Source organism: Bufo gargarizans, chromosome 1 (genome assembly GCF_014858855.1).
Source record: "Bufo gargarizans isolate SCDJY-AF-19 chromosome 1, ASM1485885v1, whole genome shotgun sequence".
NCBI classification, from domain to species: Eukaryota; Metazoa; Chordata; class Amphibia; order Anura; family Bufonidae; genus Bufo; species Bufo gargarizans.
Window position 1 is genome coordinate 326,187,201 of NC_058080.1, and position 17,074 is coordinate 326,204,274.

The 17,074-nt window shown below is 44.4% G+C and overlaps 1 protein-coding gene across 3 annotated transcripts in view; it reads right to left on the minus strand.

Moving 5' to 3' along the window:
- The window catches only part of RANBP3 (RAN binding protein 3), a 136,512-nt gene that overhangs the window by 38,870 nt on the left and 80,568 nt on the right, over positions 1-17,074 (minus strand). For 2 of the 3 annotated variants that reach the window (XM_044305950.1, XM_044305941.1), the window contains 2 exons: positions 11,397-11,519; positions 9,384-9,487 (listed from right to left, as the gene is read on the minus strand). In XM_044305950.1, coding sequence (XP_044161885.1) covers positions 9,384-9,487; positions 11,397-11,519 — 227 coding nt within the window. The remainder of the gene's footprint in view (positions 1-9,383; positions 9,488-11,396; positions 11,520-17,074) is intronic. The other variant, XM_044305959.1, reaches the window with a different exon arrangement.

The following is a 17,074-nucleotide window of genomic DNA, read 5'->3' on the forward strand; positions in this document are numbered from 1 at the left end:
CTCCACAACCACTAGGCTAATCAGTTTATACCAATAGCAGTAGGAGAGAGAAACAAAAGCGAAGAACCAACATGTCTTGGACCAGGAAAGGAAACAAGAACAGCAGCCCAATGACAGAAAAAGAAGTGAAAACAAAAGATATCAAAAAGTTTGGCTCTGCCCAGGTGAGCTACACCCTCTTCACAACCACTAAGCTAATAGGTTTGTACCAATAGCAGTAGGAGAGAGAAACAAAAGTGAAGAATCAACATGTCTTGGACCAGGAATGGGAACAGGTGGGATCTGTGTCCCCCCAATGAATTGAACAAGAAAGGGATTTTATGGCAAGTACAAAAATCCAACTTTCTTGTTAATGTCATTGGGGGACACAGCACCATAGGGCGTCCCAAAGCAGTCCCCGAGGGTGGGAAGGAAATCTGATGCAAAAAAGTTGGACGCTGGGGAACCCTGTGACCCAACCGGACCAGGAGAGGCCATAGCATGAAATGGTTCCAAAGGAAACAATATAGAAGACCGTTAGGATTCCAAGGACAAGAAGAAAGGGGAAAACACACGGTTCCTCCCGAGGTGGGATAAGGAGCAAGGCAGATGTCCTTAGCAAGAAACAAGAGTTGAACAAGTGCACACTAAGGAGCCTGAGGAAGGATCTGGAAGAACCAGGGCTCTTCCCGAAGAAACAGAGTAGCACAGCAACTAGGGGTGCACCGAAATGAAAATTCTGGTCCGAAACCGAAACCGAAAATTCAGGATACCCCTTGACCGAAACCGAAACCGAAACTGCCTTTTTGCCCAAATACTTTTAAAAGACCCCCCACCCCATAACAGTGCCATCCACAGACCCCCACCCACCCCATAACAGTGCCATCCCCAGACCCCCACCCACCCCATAACAGTGCCATCCCCAGACCCCCACCCACCCCATAACAGTGCCATCCACAGACCCCCCCCCCACCCCATAACAGTGCCATCCACAGACCCCCCCCACCCCATAACAGTGCCATCCACAGACCCCCCCCACCTCATAACAGTGCCATCCACAGACCCCCACCCACCCCATAACAGTGCCATCCACAGACCCCCACCCACCCCATAACAGTGCCATCCACAGACCCCCACCCACCCCATAACAGTGCCATCCACAGACCCCCACCCACCCCATAACAGTGCCATCCACAGACCCCCCCACCTCATAACAGTGCCATCCACAGACCCCCCCCACCTCATAACAGTGCCATCCACAGACCCCCACCCACCCCATAACAGTGCCATCCACAGACCCCCACCCACCCCATAACAGTGCCATCCACAGACCCCCACCCACCCCATAACAGTGCCATCCACAGACCCCCACCCCATAACAGTGCCATCCACAGCCCCCATTGTACAATTAATAGATTAATAGAAAATAGCGGGGAGGAACTGGGAGGAGGAGCTGGGGGCCGGTGCGTTCACTGTTCTCCGGCCCCCAGCTCCAGTAGTTATAAAATGTTGTACAATTAATAAGAAATCTATTCATTTGGCCCCCCTCTGCAGTATTACATTCAATACAGCCACATCATACTCACAGGGCTGTCATCTTAATGCTGGCCGGCCGGGCAGAGGAGCGGCAGCGTCACAACTGACGTCATGTGCCCGGCCTACTTTCTGAATGAAGGAGGCGGCGCAGGCATGTGACGTCAGTCGTGATGCTGCCGCTCGTCTGCCCGGCCGGCCAGCACAGCCCTGTGAGTAGGATGTGGCTGTATTGAATGTAATACTGCAGAGGGGGGCCAAATTAATAGAATGCTTATTAATTGTACAACATTTTATAACTACTGGAGCTGGGGGCCGGAGCACAGTGAACGCACCGGCCCCCAGCTCCTCCCCGCTATTTCCGGCCGATATGTAAAAATATCGGCAGAAACAGATTAGGTGCATTCTCGGCCGATATTTTCGGCCGCCGAAATTTCGGTGCACCCCTAACAGCAACGTCTGTTGGTAATGACCTAGTGCTCTGCATATGGAAGAATGCTCCAGGAGGAGAATCCATAAGAGGACAGAACCAACAAAAAAATTAGACTAAGAGTACCTGGCAGGAGGAAAAATGCCTGGAAAAAGGACGGATCAGTCCTTAACCAAGGAGAAAAACTTCTTGGAAACAAGCTAAAAGACCATGTTGACTGCCCCTCGGCAAAAGGAAGGGCGCTTCTATATAGGCCTTGAAGCAAAGAAACCCGACCAGAAAGAGCAAAGAAAAAAATAAAAAATAACTTGTCGCAGACCAAAAACATGGCCTGTCTGTGGCCAACCTCCTTTAAAAAGGTCAGGGTAGAGAGGAACCATGGGAAGGGAGCAAGCCTCCTTCCACAGCAAGGCATGTGGGCAAACAAGAAGAGGCTAGGATCGAGCCTCCAAAAAAACTTTGTAAGACCAGAAGAAATATAAATGTAAGACCAGAAGAAAAAAAACAAAACAAAAAAAAAAAAACACATCAGCCATGGTTAACAAACCATGTGTAGTGGCTAGCATACTGTATAACAATGCCTCGGAATGGGAAGTACAGCAGCCTGGATTTTGTAAAGAAAGGCCAGATATCCACGTCAGAAGAGGATGCAGAATTCGCCAGGAGACTACACTAACATATAGAAACCAGCTACTAGCAGAGCACAATGAAAACCCCAAGGAAGGGGGAAGAAACTGACAGGTGCAGAAAATGGCAAGGCCCAAGGGGATGGCACTACTGTCATGTACTACCACTAATCCGCAAATCTAAAAGCGTACAAGAACGCCCGGACCATGGAAGAACTACGGGAACATATCAGATACAACGGCGAGCAGCGGAAAATCCCACCCACCAAGTATGTGTGTGGCGCTCACTAGTTCTGTCTCAGTCATATCAGTGAGGACGTCCAGGAATTACCCCAAAACTGCAATAGCGGCTGCTGCTCACAATGCTTCATATCCCTGCAGGATAGAGCATTCAGTGGAGATCCAGGAACTCTGTCAGGACTGGACAACGTAACTCTGTGAAAAGCAGTAAGAACAATAAGGAGTACTCCATCATGAAATGGCGTAATGCAACTGTGCGGAATACAGTAGTATTTTATAGGGTTGAAAATCTAGCATGACAGCAAACAACATGCGCACGCAAGGGGAGTGTGGTTGTCTGGTGCACGACAAGCAATAAAGAAAAAAATCATGCCTAGTACAGAGGCAAGGAGATGGCTTGGAGGTACTGTACCGGGTATCAGATCTGAAGAGGCCAGCCATATACCGGATCTAAGAATTGCAATTCTACTCCGCACAAAAAGGGAGGAGAACATATGGTTACCAGATACATACTCCAACCACGATGGCCTGTCCGATACAGCGCCTTGAGATAGTACAAGTACACAGCCGAGCACGACCGTAATGAGGTGCCATATGCATACTGGAACCAGAAAAGGGTGATGAATACAGCGTCTGGCGATGTTAACATCATTTAGCATGAAGAGGGGCCACAAGATTGCCTAGCACACATTACAGCCAGGAAAATACACCAAGTAATGCAGGAGCCGTATGGGCCACAGATTGTACCAATAGGGCACAGCACTTGCAGATACTATAAATACTGAGCCAGAATAGGAGTAATCTGATTGCATGGTGAACACTATAATGAGAGGAGACATAGCTTCAGCATATAGAAAATGGCATAGGCACTGCACTTGATAAAGGAGTAGAAAGACTGCATGATTCACACTAGAACAGGTGTAATGGCGAGAAAAACAGCGGTGTAATGCAGACTAAAAACCAGACAGGTGTAAAGGCTATAGCATCTGGAAATGGTACAGGTACTCTACCTAATAAAGGAGTAATATGGCTGTGTAGTGCAGACTAAAAACCAGAAAGATAAAATGGCTACAGCATCTGGAGATGGTATAGGTACTCCACTGAAAGAAAGAAAGGTGGCTGCATGGTGCACACTAGAGCCAGATAGGTGCCATGGCTACAGCAACTGAACATGGCATGTATACTTCGCCTGTGGTGCACACTAGAACCAAACAGGTGTAATGGCTACAGCCTCTGGAGATTATACAGGTTCTTCACTTAACCACTTCAGTCCCGCTAGCTAAAAACCCCCTTAATGACTAGACCACTTTTTACACTTCTGCACTACACTACTTTCACCGTTTATCGCTCGGTCATGCAACTTACCACCCAAATGAATTTTACCTCCTTTTCTTCTCACTAATAGAGCTTTCATTTGGTGGTATTTCATTGCTGCTGACATTTTTACTTTTTTTGTTATTAATTGAAATTTAACGATTTTTTTTGCAAAAAAAATTACATTTTTCACTTTCAGCTGTAAAATTTTGCAAAAAAATAAAACAAACGACATCCATATATACATTTTTCGCTAAATTTATTGTTCTACATGTCTTTGATAAAAAAAAAAAAAATGTTTGGGCAAAAAAAAATAAAAAAATGGTTTGGGTAAAAGTTATAGCGTTTACAAACTATGGTACAAAAATGTGAATTTCCGCTTTTTGAAGCAGCTCTGACTTTCTGAGCACCTGTCATGTTTCCTGAGGTTCTAAAATGCCCAGACAGTAGAAAAACCCCACAAATGACACCATTTCGGAAAGTAGACACCCTAAGGTATTCGCTGATGGGCATAGTGAGTTCATAGAACTTTTTCTTTTTTGTCACGGATGCATGGAATAGCCTTCCTGCAGAAGTGGTAGCGGCAAATACAGTGAAGGAGTTTAAGCATGCATGGGATAGGCATAAGGCCATCCTTCATATAAGATAGGGCCAGGGACTATTCATAGGATTCAGATATATTGGGCAGACTAGATGGGCCAAATGGTTCTTATCTGCCGACACATTCTATGTCACAAGTTAGCGGAAAATGATGATTTTATTTTTCTTACAAAGTCTCATATTCCACTAACTTGCGACAAAAAATAAATTCTAGGAACTCGCCATGCCCCTCACGGAATACCTTGGGGTGTCTTCTTTCCAAAAGGGGGTCACTTGTGGCGTAGTTATACTGCCCTGGCAATTTAGGGGCCCAAATGTGTGAGAAGTACCTTGCAATCAAAATCTGTAAAAAATGGCCTGTGAAATCCGAAAGGTGCTCTTTGGAATATGTGCCCCTTTGCCCACCTTGGCTGCAAAAAAGTGTCACACATCTGGTATCACCGTACTCAGGAGAAGTTGGGCAATGTGTTTTGGGGTGTCATTTTACATATACCCATGCTGGGTGAGAGAAATATCTTGGCAAAAGACAACTTTTCCCATTTTTTTTTATACAAAGTTGGCATTTGACCAAGATATTTAGGAGAGTGTGTTGAATAAAAGCCCTGGAATAAATTACTCCAGCTGAAAAAGGAGATACCTTTGAACGAGGAAAGTCTGCCGGATACAGCATTTGGCAGTGGTACAAGTACTCCTCTGTGAAGGGGAAGGAAAAACATACCGGGGACACCACATAGGTGTGCCGGCCTGCTAAACACGGTGGCGGGTAAAGCAGCATGTACTGGAGAGGTGGCAAGCTGACTTATCTGTGTGGATAATATCCTGTGCAGTCAGGGGAGTGCCATTTGAAAATCCACTAAAGGGGATACCAACCCTGGAGAGGAGAGGTTCCTCAGTGGACATTTGTCTTTGACCACCCAGAGAGATTCTGTATGGTGGAAGACGGCCTGATGCTCTGTTCATAGTCCGAATCGGTGCAGAGGTGTCCCCTGAGGAGGTGTAACATGCGTCAGGGAACAATACGTCACCAGCCTCAGACCTGTCCTGGGGTGACCCGAGGAGGAGCGGGACTTAGTTGTTACAACCTGAGGTCGTTTGCGGGACCTGGTGTCTGAATGTCGCAATTTGGGCAGGCAAGCGTTCCATCGACTCCACGATGGATTAGGAGAGTCGGACATGGTTCTCTACGGCTTGGGACAGGAAAGAGGCCCATTCAGGAGGGACCCACACAGCCTAGGCGAGAAAGAAATCAGGGCCTCGATAAATGAGGTGGCCGGAAAAGGTGTGCCGTTGGCGGACCGGAACCGCGGGAGACCTGGGGCCCTCCGGAAAAGAAAAAAAATAATAAAAAATGGGTGAGTGGGGCTGCTGAGGAGGAGTGACGCTCAGGGAGGGTAAAAACGGGGCAAAGGACCAGGGGCCCCGAAGACAGGCCGGGGAAGATGCAGCCTAGTCCCGGCAGAAGCCGGGGATTAAAGTAGAGGGGAAGGCTGGGAGAGACATGGGTGGCCAGGGAGGTGAAGGATACCCAAGGGAGGGAAGAAAAAGGAGAAAAAGGGACCTAGCCACACCTCACAATAAAATGAATACCATCCCTTGGCCAGAAAGGGGGATTTAACCTGGGGACCTCTTGGGGCAGAGACGCAGGGGAGAATACTTACAAAAACAGAGCAGGTCATGTCTGCCTCCTACAGACACTAGACTAAAACTGATTAGCCTAATGTCTGTGGAGAGGGTATAGCCCACCTGGGCGGAGTCAACCTTTTTGATATCTAGTGTACCGCATAGTGGTAGCTGGGCATATACTATAGTGATGTGTCCTCCAATGACTAACGAGAAAAGTTAAGTTTTCGTTTATATTCCATTTTATTGAGACGCACATGTATTTAGACTTGAGAAGAGGCATTTAAGGGGTGGACATCATTAACTTTTATAAATGGCCCATGCATAAAATATGGTGGATAGCTGTTTTATGTAAAATCCACTCGAAATACAAGGGACACTGCCTCCATCTGGACAAGAAAAGGTCAGTTTCTAGATACGGCAAAGCTTCTTCACCATAAGGGCCCATGCAGACGACCGTTGTTTTGAAAAAAATTTTTTATAAAATTTGTGTGCATGAGCCCTAAGAGCAGAAAAATCTGTAGAATAGTCTACCTCAGATTTGGGTAATGGCAGGAACATCTCAAGGTTTAAAAAGGCTTAGACGAAATGTTAGAACTAAATAGCATTATTGCCGATATAGGGATAGAACTCGCACTCGCCTTACATTAATTCACACTCTCTGGTTGAACATTATGGACTTGTGTCTTTTTTTTCCAACCGTACTAACTATGCAAGCAGAGTGTAGATCTATTGCATTATTCTGACATTAGCATTAGGTCAGTTACAATTTAGTAGATCCAAGGTCAGGCTGGGAGAAAAAAAAAATATTATTGTTTGCAGATTTTCCATTTGAATCCATTAATACTGCAAGGGTTAACAGCAGATCCTACAGTTTTGGCTGCTTTCACACTAGCGTTCACACTAGCGATGCGGATCCGCTCAGACTGCATCAGTCTGGCGGCATTCAGCCTCCGCACGGACAGGCGGACAGCTGAACGCTGCTTGCAGCGTTCGGGTGTCCGCCTGGCTGTGCGGATCCGTCCAGACTTACAATGTAAGTCAATGGGGACGGATCCGTTTGAAGATGCCACAATATGGCTCAATCTTCAAGCGGATCCGTCCCCCATTGACTTTACATTGAAAGTCTGGACGGATCCGTCCGAGGCTATTTTCACACTTAGCTTTTTTTTGCCATTTTAATGCAGACGGATCCGTTCTGAACGGAGCCTCCGTCTGCATTAATATGATCGGATCCGTTCAGAACGGATCCGATCGAACGCTAGTGTGAAAGTAGCCTTACAGAAACATGTAGTTGTAAACTGCTGTATTCGCAAACGGTAGAACTCAGAAAGAATGGAGCATCATTTGGCTTTTGGAGAAGAGATTTTGCTGGAATAGTTTTCAGGTGTTTCCTCATATTTGCAGAGACCCTGAGCCACCTGTACTGTGAAAACCCCCAATAAGTGACTCCATTCAAAAACTACACCTCAAGGAGTGGAGGGAGCATTTCGACACCATAACTATTTTGCAGAAAATTAAGGGGACGTGAACATTTTTATAGATATGGCATTTGCATTTCAGTGCCCAATATGTTGTGCCCAGCTCGTGCCACTGGATTGGTTTATGGGCACCATGTTGCTGTTGATCAGACTCTGGGGTACCAGTACAGCAATTTTTTTTTTGAGAAGCATACTTTTTATTTTCCTCTCAACGGAGCTTATTTTAAGGAGCAAATTGCTATTATCATGGTTTACATTTTAGGGTACAAAAAACTTTTTTATTTTGCTTTTTGGGAAACCGGTAGAGAAAGGGCAACAATTGCGCTCTTGCTTTTTGGGTGCCCCATACGCTAAAAACAACATGTTAACTTTATTGTGCTGGCCTGTACCATTACAAAGATGCCAATTTTATATATTTTTTTGTTTTGTTTTATGTTTGCTACTCAATTACCAATTATGTTTGTGTCACCATTTTCTGAGAGCCATTATTTGTTTTCAGGCAAAGTTTTTATTTATTCTCAAGCAACAACCTCTCCGCTCCTTCAGTGCTGTGTATACAGTGATGGGGAAGGCAGGGCTGGTGAAACACTCAGGGGGGGTTGTCACTAACAGCAGGCTTCCCAACTGCTGCTGCATGATTATCGTGTAGATGTGATCTCTGCATGGACGTTTTAAAATGTCTATGCAGAAATCTGTCCCTACGGCACGGATGTATATAGTCTGTGGGCGCTGGTAAACTAAAGATCACCTTTCACTCGTATACAAACTAAAAACTAACTAGATCAGTGGGCAGAGCGGCGCCCAGGGGTTCCCCTGCACTTACTAGTATGTCTGGGCGCCGCTCCGTTCGCCCGGTATAGGCTCCGGTGTATGCAGCTCAGTCTGTTGTACTGGACTGATTTCTTGTAGGAGGAGTGTCCCTTGCTGCACTGCTGGCCAATCGCAGCGCACAGCTCATAGCCTGGCTATGAGCTGTGCGCTGCGATTGGCCAGCAGTGTAGCAAGGGACACGCCTCCTACAAGAAATCAGTCAGAGGGAGCTGCAGACACCGGAGCCTATACCGGGCGAACAGAGCGGCGCCCAGGCATACTAGTAAGTGCAGGGGGACCCCTGGGCGCCGCTCTGCCCACTGATCTAGTTAGTTTTTAGTTTATACAGTAGTGAAAGGTCCTCTTTAAGTCACACCTGTTGTGCACAAGATTGCATACAACACAATTTACTAATATGGACTACAGCTGTAGTTCGATCCACTCCTTGTTTTGGCTTCAAAAACAGCATTAAAAAACTGGACTGTTTAGCACCACCCTTAGGCCTCCTGGACACGATGGGAAATAAGTGTGTTTTTCTGCGCTGATTCCAGTGACGAAAAATCGCTGCATATTTCTAATTGTGGCATGTACTTCTACAGATCAGTGTTCTGTCCACGTGCGAAATGGACAGAAACATACAAAAAGATATGGACATGTAAATCACGCCTTTGAGGGAAGAAATTAATTCTCCATAAAGCATGGACTGGCCCAGTAAGCATGAAAAACATTTTTCCAGTGCTACTACCTTACCTGGAACTAATGTATTGCAGAAAGTAATTGGTCTGCGCTGGAGCATCTGCACTTTGCGGCCCAGGATTCGCCACATCAAGGGAATCTTTACTTTCCACTCCAAGCTGCAAGATAATGAACATATTTAAAAACTGAACAAAAACACTTTATGAAATGTAAGGTGTATCCAAAAGAGGGATCTTTAGCTTGGGAAATTAAAAAAGAGCAACATACATATACAGTTGCAAGACAAAGTATGTGAACCCTTTGGAATGATGTGCACAAATTTGTCACAAAATGTGATCCGATCTTCATCTAAGTCACAATAGACAATCACAGTCTGCTTAAACTAATAACACACAAATAATTAAATGTTACCATGTTTTTATTGAACACACCATGTAAAAATTCACGGTGCAGGTGGAAAAAAAGTATGTGAACCCCTAGACCAGCAATAGGCAAACTGCGGCTCTCCAGCTGTTGCAAAACTACAACTCCCACCATGCCCTGCTGTAGGCTGAAAGCTGTAGGCATTCTTTGCATGCTGGAAGTTGTAGTTCTGCAACAGCTGGAGAGCCGCAGTTTGCCTCCTGCCCTAGACTAATGACATCTCCAAGAGCTAATTGGAGTGAGGTGTCAGCCAACTGGAGTCCAATCAATGAGATGAGATTGGAGGTGTTGGTTACAGCTGCCCTGCCCTATAAAAAACACACACACACACAAGTTCTGGGTTTTATTTTCACAAGAAGCATTGCCTGATGTGAATGATACCTCGCACAAAAGAGCTTTCAGAAGACCTACGATTAAGAATTGTTGACTTGCATAAAGCTGGAGAGGGTTATAAAAGTATCTCCAAAAGCCTTGCTGTTCACCAGTCCACGGTAAGACAAATTGTCTATAAATGGAGAAAGTTCAGCACTGCCGCTACTCTCCCTAGGAGTGGCCGTCCTGTAAAGATGACTGCAAGAGCACAGCGCAGACTGCTCAATGAGATGAAGAATCCTGGAGTGTCAGCTAAAGACTTACAAAAGTCCCAGGCATATGCTAACATCCCTGTTAGCGAATCTACGATACGTAAAACACTGAACAAGAATGAATTTCATGGGAGGATACCCCAGCAGAAGCCACTGCTGCCCAAAAAATACATTGCTACACGTTTACAGTTTGCACAGGAGCAGCTGGATGTTCCACAGCAGTACTGGCAAAATATTCTGTGGACAGGTGAAACCAAAGTTGAGTTGTTTGGAAGAAACACACAACATGATGTGTGGAGACAAAGAGGAACAGCACACCAACATCAAAACCTCATCCCAACTGTGAAGTATGGTGGTGGGGGCATCATGGTTTGGGGCTGCTGTGCTGCGTCAGGGCCTGGATGGATAGCCATTATCGAAGGAAAAATGAAGTCCCAAGTTTATCAGGACATTTTGCAGGAGAACTTAAGGCCATCTGTCCACCAGCTGAAGCTCAACAGAAAATGGTGTTGCAACAGGACACCGATCCAAATCATAGAAGTAAATCAACAAAATGGCTTAAACAGAAGAAAATGCGCTTTCTGGAGTGGCCCAGTCAGAGTCCTGACCTCAACCAGATTGAGATCCTCTGGCATGACCTCAAGAAATCGATTCACACCAGACATCCCAAGAATATTGCTGAACTGAAACAGTCCTGTAAAGAGGAATGGTCAAGAATTACTCCTGACCGTTGTGCACGTCTGATCTGCAACTACAGGAAACGTTTGGTTGAAGTTATTGCTGCCAAAAGGAGGTTCAACCAGTTATTAAATCCAAGGGTTCACATACTTTTTCCACCTGCACTGTGAATGTTTACATGGTGTGTTCAATAAAAACATGGTAACATTTAATAATTTATGTGTTATTAGTTTAAGCAGACTGTGATTGTCTATTGTTGTGACTTAGATGAAGATCAGATCACATTTTATGACCAATTTGTGCAGAAATCCATATTATTCCAAAGGGTTCACATACTTTCTCTTGCAACTGCATTTTACAATTAAAAAATAAAACAAACTACCTTTACTCGGTCACGAAGATTCTGACCAAACACAAAGGTCTGTTGAGAATTCTGTTCCACTCTCTCGGAGCTCTCAAGAACACCAAATTTAATAGCTATCGACTCTGACTGAGCATCGCCAGCCTTAAAAAACAAACAAAAAAAAAAAAAAAAAAAAAAAACAACACAAAAATAAAATAAAAAAAATACATTGATCATGTACATTCTATTCACACACATTTTTTCTTCTCAAAATTAAAAACTTCCAAATTATAGGGTTATTCCCCCAGATATGCCACAAATGTCTGACAGATGCAGGCCCGCATGACTTTGGTTCCGCCTGGTCATGTGCATCTCTCTTTATTGACTTATATAGGAGTCAAGAGGAGTGCACGCTTATGAGAGATAACTTATATGTGTAGACACTCACTACTGATAAATGCATGGCTGTATAATGCCTCATTAGTTATAGTGACTAAACTATGAAGCCTTAGAGTACTCAAGTTGTGTTTTAAAGACTGCTTTACATAGGCTGACTCAGCAGGCAGTTTTCCTAACCAAGCTGTCTCTGATAATTGCCTGCTTATCAGAGGAGGTAAGAACTCCATTTACATGCAATAATCATCTCCACTATATGAAGGCCAATGATCACTTGGCCCCCTGGAGAATCACTGTTTCGAGTTGCTTCCAAATAAATGTTCGTGTACAAGGAGAAAGCCTCACCGATATGAATACCTAAATTATTGTTTCTGGGCAGCAGATTACCCTGCGTACATAGGGAGCTGTTGCCCAGAAACAATAATTTAGGTGTTCATATCGGTGAAGCTTTCTCCTTGTACACAAACATATGTTTGGAAGCAACTCGGAACAAGGCAACTATTGTGGATTGGCGTTTCTAGGAACATTCCTTCCTGATAATTGCCCAGATTGTCACCTACTTCGGAAATGCACAAGCTCTAAGCTACTCTCACTTCCGGCTGTTTAGATCTACAACAGACAGCCCGACCCAGATACGACAACATGTAAAATACTGCATTTTCTCATTCATTCGACATCCTTTATATATATTTTTGCAAATCTTGCATGTTTTTCTGTCTTTAGGGCATGTAGCACACGAACGTTGTTTGTTTCCGTTCTGCATTTTTTATTTTTTTTTGCAGATTTCAATGGGTTGGCAAAAAATGTGTGCTGTCCGCATCAGTATGTCTGTTCCATAGCCCCGCAAATAGAATATGTCCTATTCTTGTTTTAGGCATTGTTACAATGGATCCGCAAAAAAATAACTAACAACGGATGGCATTTGTTTTTTTTTATTTGCAGACAACAAAACACATACGGTCGTGTGAATGTAGCCTAAAATAATTTTTCCGGGTGTTCAATATTGATTGCCTAGCCTCAGGATAGATTATCAATATTTGAAGGGAGATAGATTATCAATATTTGTTTGATACACAGACCCTCCCCCACTAATCAGTTTGAAGAAATAAAAAGTTTGTTACTCTAAGGCTGTGTGTACACACATGGCTGCAGGTCAAAATGTATGGGAATGGGTCTATTCCTGATTTCAGTTTGTACGATAAGCACAGACCTGCGCTCATTGGAACAGGTAGCTTCTCTTTCTCAAGAACTACACCCTTCACAGACGTTGTAATCCTCTCCTTCGGAAGATTTCTTCCTACCACCAATCTCTTGCTGTTACATTAGAGATAGCTTGCACTCACAAATGGCCGAGACCTTGGTGTATTCAGTCTATGATTTGGGTTACCCTCAACTCTCTCCTCCCCTCATATGCAGATGTCCTCCTATATTGATTACCTGCCAGATCCTCCGGTAACTACTAGTTGACCAGTTTGGAGTGTGGCTAACTGGAGAGGTCTAGAAGCACCTCTATTACCCAGGCAACACCACTCAGAAGGAGAGATGGCAAAACCCCCTGGGTCAGCAGCAAAGGACTACACCCAACAAGGCTCAAGACACGGATGTAGCAAGCAAACAGCTAAGGCTACTTTCACACTAGCGTTCGGGCGGATCCGTTCTGAACGGATCCGCTCATAATAATGCAGACGGAGGCTCCGTTCAGAACGGATCCGTCTGCATTAAAATAGCAAAAAAAAAAGCTAAGTGTGAAAATAGCCTCGGACGGATCCGTCCAGACTTTCAATGTAAAGTCAATGGGGGACGGATCCGCCTGAAGATTGAGCCACATTGTGGCATCTTCAAACGGATCCGTCCCCAGTGACTTACATTGTAAGTCTGGACGGATCCGCACGGCCAGGCGGACACCCGAACGCTGCAAGCAGCGTTCAGCTGTTCGCCTGTCCGTGCGGAGGCTGAACGCCGCCAGACTGATGCAGTCTGAACGGATCCGCTCCATTCAGACTGCATCAGGGCTGGACGGCTGCGTTCGGGTCCGCTCGTGAGCTCCTTCAAACAGAGCTCACGAGCGGACCAGCGAACGCTAGTGTGAAAGGAGCCTTAGATATGCTACCCAGAAACAATGAGTGTCCAATCACACGTCCATGGTGTGTTGCGGACCCGCAACACACCCGGCCGGCACCCACTATAGAAATGCCTATTCTTGTCTGCAGCTCTGGACAAGATTAGGACATGTTCTATCTTTTGCGGAGCTGCGGAACGGAAGTTTGGCGTCGCGCTCTGCAAATGCGGAAGAAGAGAGCACATAGTGTGCTCTCCGCTTCACGTCCGGGCCAATACAGAATAAATGGGTCAGCACCCGTTCCGCAAAATTACGGAACGGGTGCGGACCCTTTTGCGGACGTATGAACGGGGCCTTAATCTGTATGGGAGCAAGGAACTGCAATCACTTGTCCACATACAGCAGTGGTGAGTGCTGTACATAACTGCTGCTTTAGATTTAACGGGCATTTCAGCAGCTTTGTGCTTATGAATCTGGATGACCTGTTACATGTGCACTTGGTAGCTGATGGCATCTGGGGTAGGGTAACAGGCAGAGTCTCCGATTAACCACTGCTGGTGGATGTCTACTATAGCACCCGATCAGCTCCAGAGTAGGTCCCATATTTAAAGCCCAAACATCTGCTGTGCATGCACAGGGGATGTGGCCAAGAAGTTAATACGGCATATAAACAATCTGAAAATGTTCCTTTCCAATTAGAATGGCACCGGACTCCTTTTATGTTCATGACTCACTATAATCATTTAGCTGTATGCAGTTTTAGGAGTGCACACTCATGTTTATACAAAGGGAACAGACATTTAAAAATGTTGGTAAAAGTCACTTTTTTCATTTATAAAAGATCTATTGAGGCTTGCTGTATGTAATAGTAATGTAAACTGTATATGAGCCATTTACTTTGGAGATGGGGTCACTGTGTGGGGAAAAAAATAATAATAGAGCAGTGCGAGTTAGGCCTCATGCACACGACCGTTGTTTGGGTCCGCATCCGAGCCACCAAAACAGCGGCTCGGATGCGGACCCATTGACTTCAATGGGGCCGCAAAAGATGCAAACAGCACACCATGTGCTGTCCGCATCCGTGGCTCCGTTCCGCGGCCCCGCAAAAAAAAAATATAACGTCCTATTCTTATAAATAGGCATTTATATTGCCGGCGCCCATTCCGTTTCGCAAATTGTAGAAGGCAACACGGGCGGCTTCCACTTAGGTTGGGTTTACATCACGCTTCACAAAACGTACATGTTAGGCCCCATGCACACGGCCGTGTGCGGGCCGTGGAACCGCGGCCTGGATCCCTCCTGAGAGCAGGCACGCACGGCGTCACTGGTTGCTATGACGCCGTGCGCTCCCTGCTGCCGGCACAGTACAGTAATACACTGGTATAGATCATACCAGTGTGATACTGTACTGTGCCGGCAGCAGGGAGCGCATGGCGTCATAGCAACCAGTGACGCCGTGCGCTCCTGCTCTCAGGAGGGATCCAGGCCGCGGTTCCACGGCCCGCACACGGCCCGCACACGGCCGTGAACAACGGCCGTGTGCATGGGGCCTTAATGGGTGCCTCAGACAGATGTTATACTGTGGCATCTGTCACAACAGTTCTATTGCACATAAAAAATAAAATATTTAACTTTTGCTGGACTTTGCAGGATAGAAAAACATGGCTTTCCCATCCTGCAGTCCTACAAGAGAACATGTTAAAGTATTTTTATTTCTTTTTTACAGCTGGACTCTATGGTGACTGATGTCATAGTATGCCATCTGTCTGAGGCGTCTGTTAACGCATACATTTTTGTGTGCGTTAAATAACGTATTTTTCGTTTTTTTATGACGCTTTTACTTATCCAAGCCATTCTGATATCGTTTTCTCGTGACTCATTGTACTTCATGACAGTGGTAAACTTGAGTCGATATATTTCACCTTTATTTAGAAAAAATAATCCAAAATTTAGAAAAATTAGCAATTCTCAAAATTTCTATTTCTCTGCTTTTAAAACAGAAAGTGATACCTCAAAAAATATTACTTAACATTCCCCATAGGTCTACTTTATGTTGGCATAATTTTAGAAATGTAATTTTATTTTATTTTTTTAGGACATTAGAAGGCTTAGAAGTTTAGAAGCAATTCTTAAAAAGTTAAGAAAATTTCCAAAACCCACTTTTTAAGGACCAGTTCAGGTCTGAAGTCACTTTGTGGGGCTTACATAGTGAAAATCCCCCATAAATGACCCCATTGTAGAAACTACACCCCTCAAGTTACTCAAAACAGATTTTACAAACTTTGTTAACCCTTTATGTGGTCCACAAGAATTAAAGGAAAATGGAGATCACATTTCTAAAATTTCACTTTTTTGGCAGATTTTTCATTTTAATCCATTTTGTTTCTTTAACACATGGAGGGTTCACAGCCAAACAAAACGCAATATTTATTACCCTGATTCTACGATTTATAGAAACACCGCACATGTGGTCATAAACTGATACAAAAGTACACAGCAGGGTGCAGAAGAACAGGAACGCAGATTTTGCTGAACTGGTTTTTAGATTTCATGTCCCACTTGAAGCCCCCCTGATGCACCCTTACAGCAGAAACTCCCCAAAAGCTACCTCATTTTGGAAACTAGGGGATAAGGTGCCAGTTTTATTGGTACTATTTTGGGGTACATATGATTTTTATTGCTCTAAATTATGTTTTTTGTGAGGCAAGGTAACAAAAAAAATGGCACGGTTATTTTTTACAACATTCATTTGACAGGGTAGATCATGTGCTATTTTTATAGACCAGGTTGTTGCGGCAATATCAAATAAATCTACTTTCTTTGTTTCAGTTTTACATAAGTTTTTTTTTATGACTGTATGTTTTTGTGTCTCCATTTTCTGAACGCCATTTTTTTTCATCTGCCGATAGTCTTGTGCAGGGGCTCGTTTTTTGCAGGAAGAGTTGACGTTTTTATTGGTACTATTTTTGGGTACATATCATTTTTTTGATCATTCATTATTACAAAATTACGAGGCAAGGTGACCAAATTTTTTTTTTATTGTTTTAGCAGTTTTTATAGCGTTCACCTGAGGGGTTAGGTCACGTGACATTTTCATAGAGCAGATCGTTACGGACGTGGCAATACCCAATACGTATACTTTTTCTTATTTTTTACACAATAATAGCATTTTTGAAACAAAAATAATATTTTGGGGTCTCCATAGTCTGAGAGCCATAGTTTTTTTATTTTTTACCAATTGTCTTAGGTAGAGGCTCATTTT